The sequence below is a fragment of the Bremia lactucae genome, linkage group LG6, assembly GCF_004359215.1.
Source record: "Bremia lactucae strain SF5 linkage group LG6, whole genome shotgun sequence".
In the NCBI taxonomy this organism is placed as follows: Eukaryota; Oomycota; class Peronosporomycetes; order Peronosporales; family Peronosporaceae; genus Bremia; species Bremia lactucae.
This window is the reverse complement of record NC_090615.1, coordinates 2,566,783-2,579,962: the sequence shown is the minus strand read 5'-3', so window position 1 is coordinate 2,579,962 and position 13,180 is coordinate 2,566,783. Positions and strand designations below refer to the sequence as shown.

Below are 13,180 nucleotides of genomic sequence, written 5' to 3'. Positions count from 1 at the left end.
GTCATTTGCTGTTTCAGCGAATCCCATGAGGGAAAAGCGTCGTTTATGGACGTGCTGCACGATAGTGCCCACTCCATGGCTCTACCTCCAAGTTTGGAAATGGCCATAGCCACCTTTTGCCGTTCTGTTAAGAACAAGGCGGAATCAATGGACATTTCCATCTGCTTAATCCAAAAGGGAGGTTTTCTCCCTCTATTCCCTCAAATGTTTTCACATTTACAGTTAGAGGGTGAGCCCTCGGCTCTGAGTCAGGTACAGAGATGTACCGAGTTGGCATAGATGCCGCTAAGCGGTCATGTACCTGACCGATCAGAGAGGTTTCGTACCGCATGAAGGCTTCAAGCCTTGCATGTAGGACGTCTGGTCCCTGGGAGATAATAAATACCACGTGCTCAAGCCCGAATACGGTTTTGAGCTTGTCATAAGCGGCGCGTTGCGCTTCTGACAATTCTGGAACCTCTTCCATTTTCGTGAGGATTTAGTCTTGTGAAGACTCAGGCGTAGATTGACCACGAGTGCTTCCAGGTGTAGCGGAGCTACCTCGCTCCTAAAGTCAGAGGAAGACTTTCAGACTCAGAGAGTCACTTAGTTCTATTGAACTAATGGGTTTAACAACTCAGAGAGTCGTACAAGCTATTAAAGCTTAAGGAATTTTAGTTCAAGGGATTAAGGGGTTCGTAGAACCAAGTGGCAACTAGTGCGCAAGAGAATATACCTTAGAAAGGCTTCTATCTCTTACAGATCAATGCGCAAGCCTTAGGAAGGTACTCAACGCTTTAAGATCAAAAGGGGAACTACACTTTTTTTAATTATTTATATCTAAAAACCTTACCCAAGCTAATTTAAAATAGATTTTGACCGCCAGATTTATATCTGGCGGCGACCACATTTGTTACCCATAATAAATGGGATTTAAGTAACTAACTATTTTAAAATTAGATGAAAGGGTATTTTACCCTTAAAGTAAATGTGCCACAACAACGGTTCCCCAACCGATGTGTGCCCCATTACAGATTCGGCAACGCGTTGTAACTTCTTACATTGTGGCTGACTAAAGTAATTCACCTTACAGCGGTGTTGAATATATTTTGCACTGCGTAAAAAGGGGTGTCTTTTTCAAAAGTTTAGAGGTTTGAAAACAGCCAAGGGCGATGTAGGGAAGAAACACTTAGAAGAAGGTAAAATGAAAAGTGAATTTTTATCTAGCTAGGTCCTTAGTTCGTCTTGTCGTACTACTCTAAGTCTAGTAACACAACGATGAGTCGATCCCATCGTTACATACAATCATGTAGTGTCGTCCGTGCCCTATGGACATTAGTATCAGTAACCAACATGCTTACCAATACTCCCCCTCGACTAGAAGTCTCTGATCTTCGCTTTGTCCAGCAGTGACTCGAACTTCTTCGTCGAAATCGGTTTGGTCAGAAAATCAGCCAGCTGTGACTTGGTTTCAGTATACTGCAGCTCAATAATCTTGTCCTTCACTTGTTCACGCACAAAATGGTACCTGATGTCGATGTGCTTCGCTCGACTTTGATAGCCGTCGTTCTTAGCGATAGCGATTGCACTCTGGTTGTCTTCATGAATCGTAACCGCGTAATTAATCTGCACTTGCATCTCCTTAAGTAGACTTCTTGTCCACAATACCTCCTGTACACATAACGAAAGAGCCATATACTCTGCTTCTGCCGTGCTTAGCGCCACGCTCTGCTGCATCTTCGACTTAAAAATCACAGGTGCGCCATTAATCATCACTAGAACTCCTGAAGTCGATCTGCGATTGCACTTGTTACTTGCCCAGTCCGCATCCGTGTACGCACTCAGCTGAAGATCGCCAGAAACTCCTTCGTAGCAAATACCTTTGCTCTTCGTTGTCTTCAGGTACCGCAAAACTCGAATCGCATCATTCCAATGCTCTTCGTGCGGAAATTCCAAATGGCGACTTAGTTGACATACTGCATACGCAATATCTGGTCTTGTTCCTGTTGCCACATACAACAGCGACCCCACTAACGACCGATACGGTCGATTCTTCATTCTTGTGTCAATTTTGTCCATCTTGATCATCGCTTGGCCTTCAACACTTGGATTTGACACTGTTTTCGCATCAACTTGATTGAACTTCTCGACCATTCTTGTTATACACGATCCTTGGCTGATGTTCAGTCTTCGTTTTTCACGCAGGTACTTGACTTCGATTCCGAGAACGTATCGAACGCTACCAAGTATCTTCATCTGGAAACGACTTGATAGTTGCTCTGCCACATCATCCATAGCACCTGTAGAATCAGCTCCAACAAGAAGATTGTCCACATATAATGCAGCGAAAATCCACGAGCCCTTGGTCTCTTTGACGAAAATGCATGAGTCTACCGCGCATGAGGTGAACCCCATATCTACAAAAACGCACGAAATTGTCTTATACCATGTTGCTGCCGCTTGTTTTAGCCCATACAGGCTGCGATTCAACTTGAACACTTGGTCACGTCCTGCACTAACTCCTAGAGGAGGGTATACGTATACCTCTTCTTCCAAAATGCCATATAGGAATGCAGTGTCGACATCATATTGATGGATAAGCATTCCCTTTTGGCAACACACCGCCAAAAATACTCGAATTGAGTTGAGGTTCGCCACCGGTGAATATGTCTCCATGTAATCAATTCCATACGTCTGCCTGTAGCCAAATGCTACGAGACGTGCCTTGTATCGTTCAATTTCACCATTTTCGTTCCGTTTAATCGCAAAAACCCACTTGGTTCCGATCACCTTCTGCCTTGGCCGCTGCGTTTGTATCGTCGAGGTGTTCTTATCTTGTAGTGCCTTAAGCTCAGCTTGTATGGCCTTGTTCCAATCATCGCGATGAGGTGACCTAAGAGCCTCTTCATATGTCACTGGGGTCTTGAACGCTGAACAAGCTTGTTCGTACCCAATACGCAGTCTCTTCGTGCCTCTTTCTTGACACTCATCTGCTCCGTGATTAAAGTCTCCACCTGTACCACTTACAGGTCCTAGCGCTTGAGATTGTCCATTTGGAACCGATTCAAATGGAACAATCGCTGTGTCTTCGGGACGTCGAAAGCTTGTCCGTCGACTTGGTCGTATCACCATCTGCCCTTGCCTTGACACTTCTTCAGCTGCTTCTTGATCTTCTTCAATCATTGTCACATCATCAATCTCAAACATGGGGTCCTCAACATTATTTCCCATGTGTCCATGCATCTCGTTGTTGCATCCAGATGGTAACACCATCGTTGTCGTACATCCATCTTGTACGTTACTCTCTTCTTGTGGATCTGGACCGTTATCCACGTCCATGTCCACGTCTTCCGTTTCTTGAAAATTTTCTTGATTTATAGAGACAACGTCTTCATCATGAGCAGCACGAATCTCTCGGTCACTTGATCTGCTGTACTGTTGTACGTACTGAAGTGGTGGTCTTTCATCGAAAGTAGCCGATCTCGTGTACGTCACTCTCTTGGCATCTTCATCCCATACTCGAAACCCCTTGACTTGGTCAGAGTACCCTAGGAAAATGCATCGAATTGCTTTCTTGGTCATCTTGGTCATCTTGGTCCTCTTCGACTTGTCAACATGTGCATATCCCCTTGATCCAAATACACACATCTCAGAGAGGTCAGGTTTCTTCCCGAAAATAAACTCGTATGGAGTTGTTGTCGGGTGACTGGCACACGGAACTCGGTTTGTCACATAGACAGATGTGTTCATTGCCTCAGCCCACCAAATCTTGTCCACTTGCATATGACTGATCATTCCCCTGGCTCGCTCTGTCAGTGTCCGGTTCATGCGTTCGGCCAGCCCACTCTGTTGTGGTGAATATGGTACCGTCGTTTGGTGAATGATACCAAATTTTCGACACATACCAGAGAAACGTCTGTTGACGTATTCCGTTCCGTTGTCCGTCCTGATACACTTGATCTTCTTGGACAGTTGGTTCTCCATAAGTGCCTTGTACTCAATGAAGCGATCTGCCACTTCCGACTTGTTTTCGATATAGTATGCGACTACATATCTTGAAAAATCATCGATGAATGTCACCACGAATCTTGATCCTCCTTGAGACTTCGTTTCCATAGGTCCCATCACATCACTGTGGACCAACTCCAACAGTTTCTTCGTTTTCACGTGTCCGTAGGGTGTTTTTGAAAACGTCTTGACGGTAGCTTTGCCCATGATACACCCTTCACAGATCTCGAAATCTTCTTCACTGCCTTGTTTCTTCTTGATCTTCAGTCCATCGACGCAACTTGCCAAGCCCTGAATCATTTTACTAGGAAGATGACCTAATCTTGCATGCCACATCTGTACATCAGCCGCTCTTGATTCGCCACTTGATGTATGCTCTTGATTGGTTTCTTCGCATATGAGAGCTGACTCAACCGGGCTGCAATCTAAGACGTACATCTTGTTCTGTCGTGGTACTTAAGCAATTACTTCCGCGTTGCTTCTGATTTCACAGCTCAGATCTGAGAAGATCACTTGAAGACCTTTTCTTGACAGTGCCGATATAGACAATAGCCTTCGGTCTAATCCCGGCACCCATAGTGTCTCTTCGATCCGGATCACTTCTCCACTCTTGAGTTTCACGCGCACTGTTCCAACACATTTTGCCTCCACTTCGCTTCCGTGTGCAATGGTTATCATGATCGGGTCCCTCAGTGAGTCTATACTCAAGAACTTATCTCTGTCGGGACACATGTGGCTGCTTGCCCCACTGTCCAATAACCATCCAGCTGACGTCTTAATCCGTGAATGCTCTTTCTTCTCCAGATCGCTCGGTCTCCACTTGTACCGCCTTGCAATCTTGACGCTTGTGCCCATATTTGTTACATCGGTAACATCCCCCCGAGAACTTTTCGCCTCTTGAACTTGGTCTCCCTTCATGTCGGCGCGGTCCTTTCATGTACCTTGAAAAATGCGTACTCTTTAGTGCGACTTCTTGGTGCTCTGACCTGGCCATTCCATCGTACTCTCGTCTCAGCATTTCCTTGGCATGAAATAGTGTCATGCCGGGCATGTTCTCAATTATCTTGACGATGGAGTCATAGTCTCTCGTTAGACTACCCAATAAAATGACCAAATGTTCCTCCGGTAGGATTTCTTGCCCGACAGCTTGCATAGTCATGCACAGCTCGTCAAATCTCAGGAAGTGGTCCATGATGCTTCCTCCCTTGGCCAACTTGAACTCATGTAGTTGCCTTCTAAGCTGCACACGGTTGTGCATGCTTTGTCGCAGGAAGAAATTCTTCAGTATGTCCCACGCTTCGGCCGTTGTCTTAGCCGTGCGAACCATGGACTGAAGATTTGTGCTGATCATTGTTGATACAATCGCGAAGGCCTTCATGTCATTGACTTTCCAAGTCGACGCGGTTGCGTCTCCTTCTTCTGGGGCCTTCATAGCGTCCAGATGCTCTAGCAATCCCTTCTTTGCCAACTGCATCCTCGCTTTGAACTCCCACTCGAAGTAGTTATCTTCGCGGAGTATGTCGCCCGCGTCAGGCGTAGTTGGGCTCATAACCTTTAGAGGTTTGAAAACAGCCAAGGGTGATGTAGGGAAGAAACACTTAGAAGAAGGTAAAATGAAAAGTGAATTATCATCTAGCTAGGTCCTTAGTTCGTCTTGTCGTACTACTCTAAGTCTAGTAACACAACGATGAGTCGATCCCATCGTTATATACAATCATGTAGTGTCGTCCGTGCCCTATGGACATTAGTATCAGTAACCAACATGCTTACCAATAAAAAGGATTTAAAGACGCATCCAGGTGGTTCTTTTGTAATTAGTGGGTATTTGTGATACCGAAATCATGTAATTTTGTTGCGACGCAATTCGAAGAGATGACCGTGAAGAAACCTCAAAGCTCTTATCTTATTTTCTGCAATGAGCAACGCAGACATGTTATGAACGACAACGCAGGAGTGCGCATTGGCGAGATACAAAAGATCATCAGTGCGCAGTGGAATCAGCTAACACCCAAGGAAAAAGACTTCTATGTGCAGCTGGCAGCCAATGACAAGGCGCGCTACAATCAGGAGCTGCTGGACAACCCACAGATTAAAGAGGAGCCTTCTGACATCGATAAGACTGCGCTTATTTCTAATACCTGTCTGTATCCACTTGGAAGAGTTCGAAAGATCGTGCAGAGCGATTCAGACGTCAGCAAGGTTTCTAAAGATGCGCTTGTAGCCATCGCCAAAGCCTCGGTAAGCTTGTCGAGACTGCAATCTTCAATGAAAGCTTAGCGACGGATTTTGCTGCATACTAGGAACTGTTCGCGCAATTGCTAGGTATCAAGAGTTACGAGCAAGCTTTGTACCGAAATAAGCGGCAGGTGAAGACGTCGGACGTGGCACGCGCTATTCAGACCACTGCGTCGCTAGATTGGTTGCGTCAAGATTTTCCAGAGGTCAAGCCTGCTCAGACAAATACAACTGCGCATCGTAGAACAATCAATCTCCAGGAAAAGGAAGTAAAGACGCTGCCAGATTGTGCAACTTTTTTTAAACCAAAAAGTTCAAGTGAAGTAAGTTAAATGGCAGAAAACGGGAACACAAAAAGTAGGCTGCAACATTGATTGTAACATCAAAGGTCTCGAATTACCAATTGCATACGCTGCCCCACAGCAGCTTCTTCATTGCATCTATATTGCCTAGAAAATATCATTCCAGTCGTCAAATTCCTCATCGACCACTTCCTCATTCTCCTCTAGTACATCCTCCACTACAGCTTCCGCGCGTGGAATAAGACCGCGACGGCCGGCGATCTTGGCGATCAGCGTTCCCTTCGGAATGTTAGGAACCACTCCATCTGAAAAGTTTATGGCTTCCAAGCATAACCTGTCGCCTACGTGTAGACCATTAACGTCGACTTGCAGAGTAGTTGGAATATCGTCAGTAAAGATGGTGCAGTCAAGCGAGTGGTAAATGTGGTTGATGAAGCCTCCACGCTTAAGACCGGGGCTGCCTTCCTCATTCAAATACGTAATGGGGATAGAGACTCTGCAACCAGGCTTGAAGCGCAAAAAGTTGACAGCCACAGGCACGTCTGTCACAGGATCCAGTTGGACATCACGCATGTAGGCCTTCACAGGTGGCTTATCGTCAACCTGAACCTGAAAAACCTGGTTCTCAATCGACGTCCATAATTTTCTATGCATACGTTCAAAAGAACGCGTAGGCAACGAGACTAGCACGCGTTCATCGTTACCATCCTCGCCTTCGCCATACAGAACGCCTGGCAGCAGTCCATGCTTACGCAGACGTCGAGATGCACGCGATCCCTCATTTTCACGCAACATAAGCTGCAGCACGTTAATAGAAGCCTCCTGATCCGCAGCGGCAGCAGTCGAGAAGAGAGGCACACGGCGAATGAAGGTGCACGCCGCATGTCGCTGAAGCGCCAACATACCGTCCCCAATATGAAATTTTACGGAAAAAAATACTTGATTTCATTCACTTGATTTCATGGGATATCATTTAAAGAAATTACAAAATCCTGGGTTAAGTGTCCAAGAAATATTTTTAAAAATTGGTCTTGCAGCCATTCAAATTTTAGTAGCTTGTTTCATAGGTCACTATTTGGCACTTTTGAAGTCACTAAACGAGCGTAAACTGCTCGTACAAAAGAGCTCGGATTCGGTAGTAATTCTTCGACAGCGTACCCTCCATCACAATTTCATTATTTTTTGCACGCTTGAGCGCAACACCATCATTGCAAACAAGCATACCGCCGCGAAACTTGGCCTGAAAGCCAGCTTTACCGAGCACCTGCTTCATCACATCCAGTTTCATCTTGCCGTCACTCAGCAAGATGGGTTTGTGTGTCGTCAAACCATCATTTTCATCCAAAGACTGCAGCATCGGCACGGAGCTGTTCTCTGAGAGCACTAGTTGTCCGGTGACATATGCAACTTCGTGACTGCCAATCTGTAATTATACGTATCAGTACTTAATGATGTCATACCAATCAGCGAGCATTATGCACACCTTCCGGAATACCGCAGCAGTGTAGAGTGACTCCTTCACTGATAATTTGTACACGTTTGTGTCCGACTCAATATCTATACACTCCATTACATTGGGAGTAAACACCGCTTCACACATCGGGATTGAAGACTCCACAAAAAGCTTCAAATCTTTTGTCGTTTTTTCGGTGCCGTGAACCAAAATGAGTTTTCGAGGCTTGACATTGCTCAAACAGTTTCGGATCGCTCGGCCGTCTGCTACTCCGTCAAAGTCCACTCGCATAATACGAGCAGCGATCTGTGCAGAAATCCAGCCCACGAATTATAAATGATATATAATACGCGCGATACTCTTCTTACATTGACGACTATTTCGTTTGTGACAGTCTTGGTTGGACGAATTTCAATCGTTGTATCCTGACCAGCATTCTTCATGTCTTCATCTCCATCAGCATCTTCAATAATATTGCGACGGGCTTGACGATTTGCCAGCAATGTTGCGTCCTTAAAATCGTCTGGATTGATAATCTGCACACAAATCAATATTAAACTCTTAAGTTTCGACGCAAGGCATTTCTTACATCTCCATATTCGTCCCACTCAATCTTCCGCTCCACCGCAAAAAACATGGGATGTTGAATCGATGCAAATTGCCCTAAGCCGACCTTAAAAGTACCTCGCAGCTGGACTACAAGACCTGATTGTCAGTCTAAACAAATAAAGGACGTGAGACTTTCCTTTACCTTCATGTTGTGTAGTGTCTTCTTCTTCTGACTCAGACTCAAAATCTTCAATTCCCATCATCATATCTTCCATCGCAGCTTCTTCCATCTCCTTAGCCTTGATTTCTGCTTCCGTACGAAGGCGTTTGCGCTCCTTGACGTCGTATAAGGCAAGCTCAGCTCCCTCTAGAAATATGCTTTTTGTCACACTGCAAGAGATAGTCGCTTTCTCGGAAGAATCTTTGGTCAGCTTTTGTACGCGAGACGCAAACGACATATCAGGTGTTGTAGACGTAAATATGATGCTGTTTCGATAGTCAGGGGCCCAGCGAATGAAAATGTCTTTTGCAAAGCCACATTCAAGGCTTGGAGACGTCGCCAAAACTACCTATATGTACGGTTTGCAACAATTGAAGTCAGCTTGTCTGTCAACGACGCCACTTATAAAATTCGCCTGAAATGCACCTTAGGATTTGGCAAAGCATCCAATTCTTCCAACGTATGGACCAAATGAACGTGTCTAGTGCATGCATCAGCTAACGTTAACTGCGGATTATAGCTGCCGTCTTGAGAGGATTACACGCACGTAAACTGGAAGGGATTTTGACGCCCGACGTCAAAGTTTTTCGCAATGCGGTCGTTGCACCATTCCAGCATTGCCTGTGCAGCTTTAGGGGTGTAGTAGCTCATATCATGGAGCAGAGCAATCGGATCTCGCAGTCTGCATACGAATCGTGAGAGCATTACTTTTACATAACGAGACCACAGCCAAGCAGTATTTATCACGCACTTATTCTGGATCCAGTACTGATCGAGTACTCGCATTAGCTCAAGCACACGGCCAGAGCTGTCGGTAGGAATAAGTACATTACCTCCGTTTCGAATCGTCTTTAGAATTTCCATCATGATCTGTACGTACCAATTGCTATTAGTAATATTAACATTTTTACCAAAAAATCAATAAAATTGGGTCAACTTTGCTGTCTCGGTCCTTCAGCTTGGGTTGCTCTGCATAAAGATTCATGGAATCAGTGATCAGCAAAGTCGGGCGGCTACAGCCATCGATAAAAAGTCAACAACTCCGAGCTTTACTTTAGAGTCTCACCTAAAGCTCACGTGAATGAGTCCAAGATCGTCTTTTGAAGCACGTGTTCCGAGCGGTGATTGTAATCCACTGCATAAATAATGTCGTCCTACATATTAAACACCCAAATTGGATATGTGAGTTCTCCCTCGCTCAAAACTGTCATTCAGTCGCACCGTCTCTTTCATTATTTTCCAAAGCGCGCCACCTATCAAATGACCGGCCACATGAGGTGTGATGACAATTCCCTCCCCACTGCTTGTAAGAGTTAATTTTTCAGAATACTTGAGCTGCTTAAACCGCTCAAAGACTAGGTCCACATCGTCCAGTGAGAAGAGCGAAAAATCTCTGTCATGTTTTGTCTTTGCCTGAAAAGCATCGTATAGCGCAATCTGCCCCATACGATGCACAGGCAGGGTGCCATATATAGGAGCATTCAGCCCCAGTTTTCCCATTGCATAAGGCAACGCTCCCATATGTTCCATATCCAAATGCGACACCAGCACCAGATCAATGCGGTCCACAACGCGCTGTAGAGGCTTGAGCAGCTCCACATCGTACGTATCCGTCCATCCACAGTCCAGTAGAATACACACGTCGTCAACTTCTAATAGGTATGCGCAACAGGGCACACTTGAGTGGACACCATACAGGGGTGTGAAGGTGATAACAGCCATTGCTTTGAGAATATGTATGAGAACCTGGTGGTTTGAGGTATTTTGATTGGTAAAAAGTAATCCCATTTTTATTGCGATTTAATTGGCCATTAGGAAAGTGGAGGTCGTCGCAAACGCTCGGTAAAAGTCAGTATATTTTAACCATCTCAAAAAATAGTCTTGGCAGTAAATAAATATGACTCACCGATAGATTATCGTATCCGCTAATGTTAGACAACCGAAAAAAGCTCATTTACAACAGCTATAACTATTTTAGTGCAACATCCACACGATTTAAAGGCTTTCAAGGCTTCAGTGATGTTGCTGTCTTGGTACGATAGTGAAATTTGAGGTGAAAAAAATAGATAGTTTCAATGGCGAGTCCTTAAATTACAAAAGATTTAAAATCTGCTTTACAAAAATTAGCCTGCATGTAAAACTCGTGAATGATATATAATTAAAGGTTTCGCGTATCGTCCGGTGTCGTCATGCCTCGTCAAAGCACGCGACTCAAGGCTATAACTGAGAAGACCGTCGCCGCTTCGCTGAAAAGCAGCAAGCGTAAGTTCTTCGCCTCTTCTGCTACTACTTCTGAGGAGGTATCTACCAAATCCCAAACCGGACTAAAAAAACTTAAGCTGTCCACCTCAGACAGCGAGAGTGCATGGGGAATTCTCTTTTCTGAGTTTAAGAAAGATAAACGTCCTCATCCACTGGCAGCAGCGCCTATTACCCCTGAATTCCAACAAAGCATCGACTCGTTCCCACTTTTTGAGAACGTCTCGAAGCGCCTACCTAATATCGACACAAAAATAATTGCCTGGAATGTAAATGGTCTACGCGCTATCCTTAAACGAGACAAAAGTTTGCACATCCGTGCCTACGTGGCACAAGAGGATCCTGATATTTTCTGCCTTAGCGAGACCAAAATTTGCCGCGATGAGCTCCAGAAAATTGAAAACTTTCTGCCGCAGTACGAATATCAGTATTGGTCATGCGCTATTAAAAAAGGATACGCAAGTACGGCCATCTTCAGCAAAACCAAGCCTTTGAGTGTTAAAGATGAAATTGTTGTGGGGAGTCATGAGGCCAAAGGAGTAAGCAATTCTAGTAACGGCGGCAAGGACCAGGAAGGACGGTTTTTGGCTTTGGAGTTCGCTAACTTTTGGCTCGTTCATACATACGTTCCCAATGCAGGAGGGAAGCTGGAGCGCTTGAATTACCGGACTAACCAGTGGGACAAGGCCATGCTGCGGGAGTTGTCAGAGATGGAGAAGACTAAGCCAGTAATTTGGTGCGGAGACCTCAATGTTGCGTATCAAGAGATTGACATTCATAATCCCAAAGGCAATCACAAGAGTGCTGGATTTACAGATGAGGAAAGAGAAAGCTTCGGCAAAATTCTTGAGAACGGATTTGTCGACACGTTTAGAAATTTACATCCAGACAAGGTGGAGTACTCGTATTTTGGATACCGCAACAACATGCGAGCGAAAAACAAGGGATGGCGTCTCGACTATTTTTTAGTCTCAGAAGCATTGTTGGCAAATGTGGTACGCCTTTAAGTTTGATCTTTGCAAGATGATCGTTGACTTATTTAGTTTTGCAGCGCTCGTCATTTATCCGGCAAAGTGTAGTTGGCAGTGACCATTTGCCTATCGGCCTAGAGCTTGAAGGCATATCATAGCTCATCTGCAAGAGTAACTGCCTCTTTACGAGCCGTTATGTATTTAAAAAGTCTTGTCTAAATAGATGCGTTATTTAGACATCACATACGGCATGCTCAAAAAGGAATTACCTCTGTCGATTAATAAATTCCAACTTTTTGCTAAAAGAATGAAATAACAACAACTATGCATTAAAAGAAGGGACTTACGTTTTTCCACCCAGTTTCTGTAGCGGAGATCCAAAAAGGCGACAAAATATGGTGTGATATCTGGCTAAGAGCCTCTTGTCATGTTGCACCTAAGGCTACACTTTTGCTTCGTCTCATGAAAAAGAAAGTCAGCTTTTGGATTCCTCAAGCTCTGTGTGACCTTTAATCTGATATTTGGAATTGTGCATTAATTAATAGACGTGGCCTGTAATTATTCTGCACGGAATGTGATGCCAAGTTTTAAAGGACACTATCTTAAGGTTACAATTTGCTACATGGTTACAATGCTACATTATAGCGCTTAGATTAAATTAGATGAAGAATTGAATAAAATCGACGGAAGAAATTGTGTCAGTGCCGTGAAGGCCACTTAATAAATATTTTGCTATCCACGGCAAATACTGCGCTAATAACTCGGCTACATTCGAACCATCTTGCATGGCTAATCCGTGTGGCTTATTAAGCACCAAAAACTGCGCGTCCTTGTACACTATACGCTGCTGGAGCTGTTGTAGTCTTGTCTTGCCACGTGCTGTGAATGGAGTGTTGTTCAATTTTAATTTTTGACCAATTAGAGGCTGCAACTGTGATATATGAATTTGGGCATCAATGGCCACAATAGAGCCCTCGGTCAAAAACGAGTTGGCTGGCGTCGCTTGTGAACTCGATTCGGTTGTATGCTCCAATCGGATCTTGCGCTTGCGCAGTAGCGCCTGCAGGAAACTTTGCGTTAGTCCTGGATAGAGATTTCGTAGCCAGCGGTCTAGACGCTGCTCGCAGTCCTCTGCACGGACAATGTGCCGCACCCAGCGATGATCCGAACTCGACAATTTTTTCGTCATGAGTGCAACGGAGTG

The 13,180-nt window shown here is 44.8% G+C and overlaps 5 protein-coding genes across 5 annotated transcripts; 2 read left to right on the top strand and 3 right to left on the bottom strand.

The window, feature by feature from the left end:
• The first annotated feature begins 5,715 nt into the window (after nt 1-5,715).
• On the top strand, nt 5,716-7,458 carry CCR75_005670 (uncharacterized protein). Its single transcript, XM_067963747.1, has 2 exons — nt 5,716-6,225; nt 6,288-7,458. The coding sequence occupies exons 1-2, from the start codon at nt 5,860-5,862 to the stop codon at nt 6,552-6,554; spliced, it is 633 nt and encodes a 210-aa protein (XP_067818474.1). The 5' UTR covers nt 5,716-5,859; the 3' UTR covers nt 6,555-7,458.
• On the bottom strand, nt 6,672-7,427 carry CCR75_005671 (uncharacterized protein; the record flags this gene model as incomplete). The annotated part of the gene is made up of 1 exon (XM_067963748.1): nt 6,672-7,427. One exon carries the CDS (start codon nt 7,425-7,427, stop codon nt 6,672-6,674), a length of 756 nt encoding a protein of 251 aa, XP_067818473.1.
• CCR75_005669 (uncharacterized protein) lies at nt 7,446-10,529 on the bottom strand. Its single transcript, XM_067963746.1, has 11 exons — nt 9,968-10,529; nt 9,824-9,900; nt 9,684-9,759; nt 9,498-9,616; nt 9,294-9,428; nt 9,173-9,227; nt 8,729-9,095; nt 8,567-8,673; nt 8,346-8,513; nt 8,008-8,283; nt 7,446-7,947 (listed from the first exon to the last, which is right to left on the bottom strand). The coding sequence occupies exons 1-11, from the start codon at nt 10,466-10,468 to the stop codon at nt 7,618-7,620; spliced, it is 2,211 nt and encodes a 736-aa protein (XP_067818059.1). The 5' UTR covers nt 10,469-10,529; the 3' UTR covers nt 7,446-7,617.
• A 355-nt stretch (nt 10,530-10,884) lies between these two features.
• CCR75_005668 (uncharacterized protein) lies at nt 10,885-12,313 on the top strand. Its single transcript, XM_067963745.1, has 2 exons — nt 10,885-12,000; nt 12,057-12,313. The coding sequence occupies exons 1-2, from the start codon at nt 10,936-10,938 to the stop codon at nt 12,132-12,134; spliced, it is 1,143 nt and encodes a 380-aa protein (XP_067818058.1). The 5' UTR covers nt 10,885-10,935; the 3' UTR covers nt 12,135-12,313.
• A 321-nt stretch (nt 12,314-12,634) lies between these two features.
• Nucleotides 12,635-13,165, bottom strand: CCR75_005667 (uncharacterized protein; the record flags this gene model as incomplete). Its single annotated transcript, XM_067963744.1, has 1 exon — nt 12,635-13,165. One exon carries the CDS (start codon nt 13,163-13,165, stop codon nt 12,635-12,637), a length of 531 nt encoding a protein of 176 aa, XP_067818063.1.
• Nucleotides 13,166-13,180: the final 15 nt, after the last annotated feature.

Bases quoted from the DNA above. Each gene is read 5' to 3' on its own strand.
- CCR75_005670 (XM_067963747.1), top strand. From the start codon at position 5,860: ATGACCGTGAAGAAACCTCAAAGCTCTTATCTTATTTTCTGCAATGAG. The intron at 6,226-6,287 runs GTAAGCTTGTCG...GCTGCATACTAG, and splicing joins TAGCCATCGCCAAAGCCTCG to GAACTGTTCGCGCAATTGCT.
- CCR75_005669 (XM_067963746.1), bottom strand. From the start codon at position 10,468: ATGGCTGTTATCACCTTCACACCCCTGTATGGTGTCCACTCAAGTGTG. The intron at 8,674-8,728 runs GTAAAGGAAAGT...CAGGTCTTGTAG, and splicing joins AGACACTACACAACATGAAG to TCCAGCTGCGAGGTACTTTT. The intron at 8,284-8,345 runs GTAAGAAGAGTA...ATTTCTGCACAG, and splicing joins CAAACGAAATAGTCGTCAAT to ATCGCTGCTCGTATTATGCG.
- CCR75_005668 (XM_067963745.1), top strand. From the start codon at position 10,936: ATGCCTCGTCAAAGCACGCGACTCAAGGCTATAACTGAGAAGACCGTC. The intron at 12,001-12,056 runs GTACGCCTTTAA...TTAGTTTTGCAG, and splicing joins AAGCATTGTTGGCAAATGTG to CGCTCGTCATTTATCCGGCA.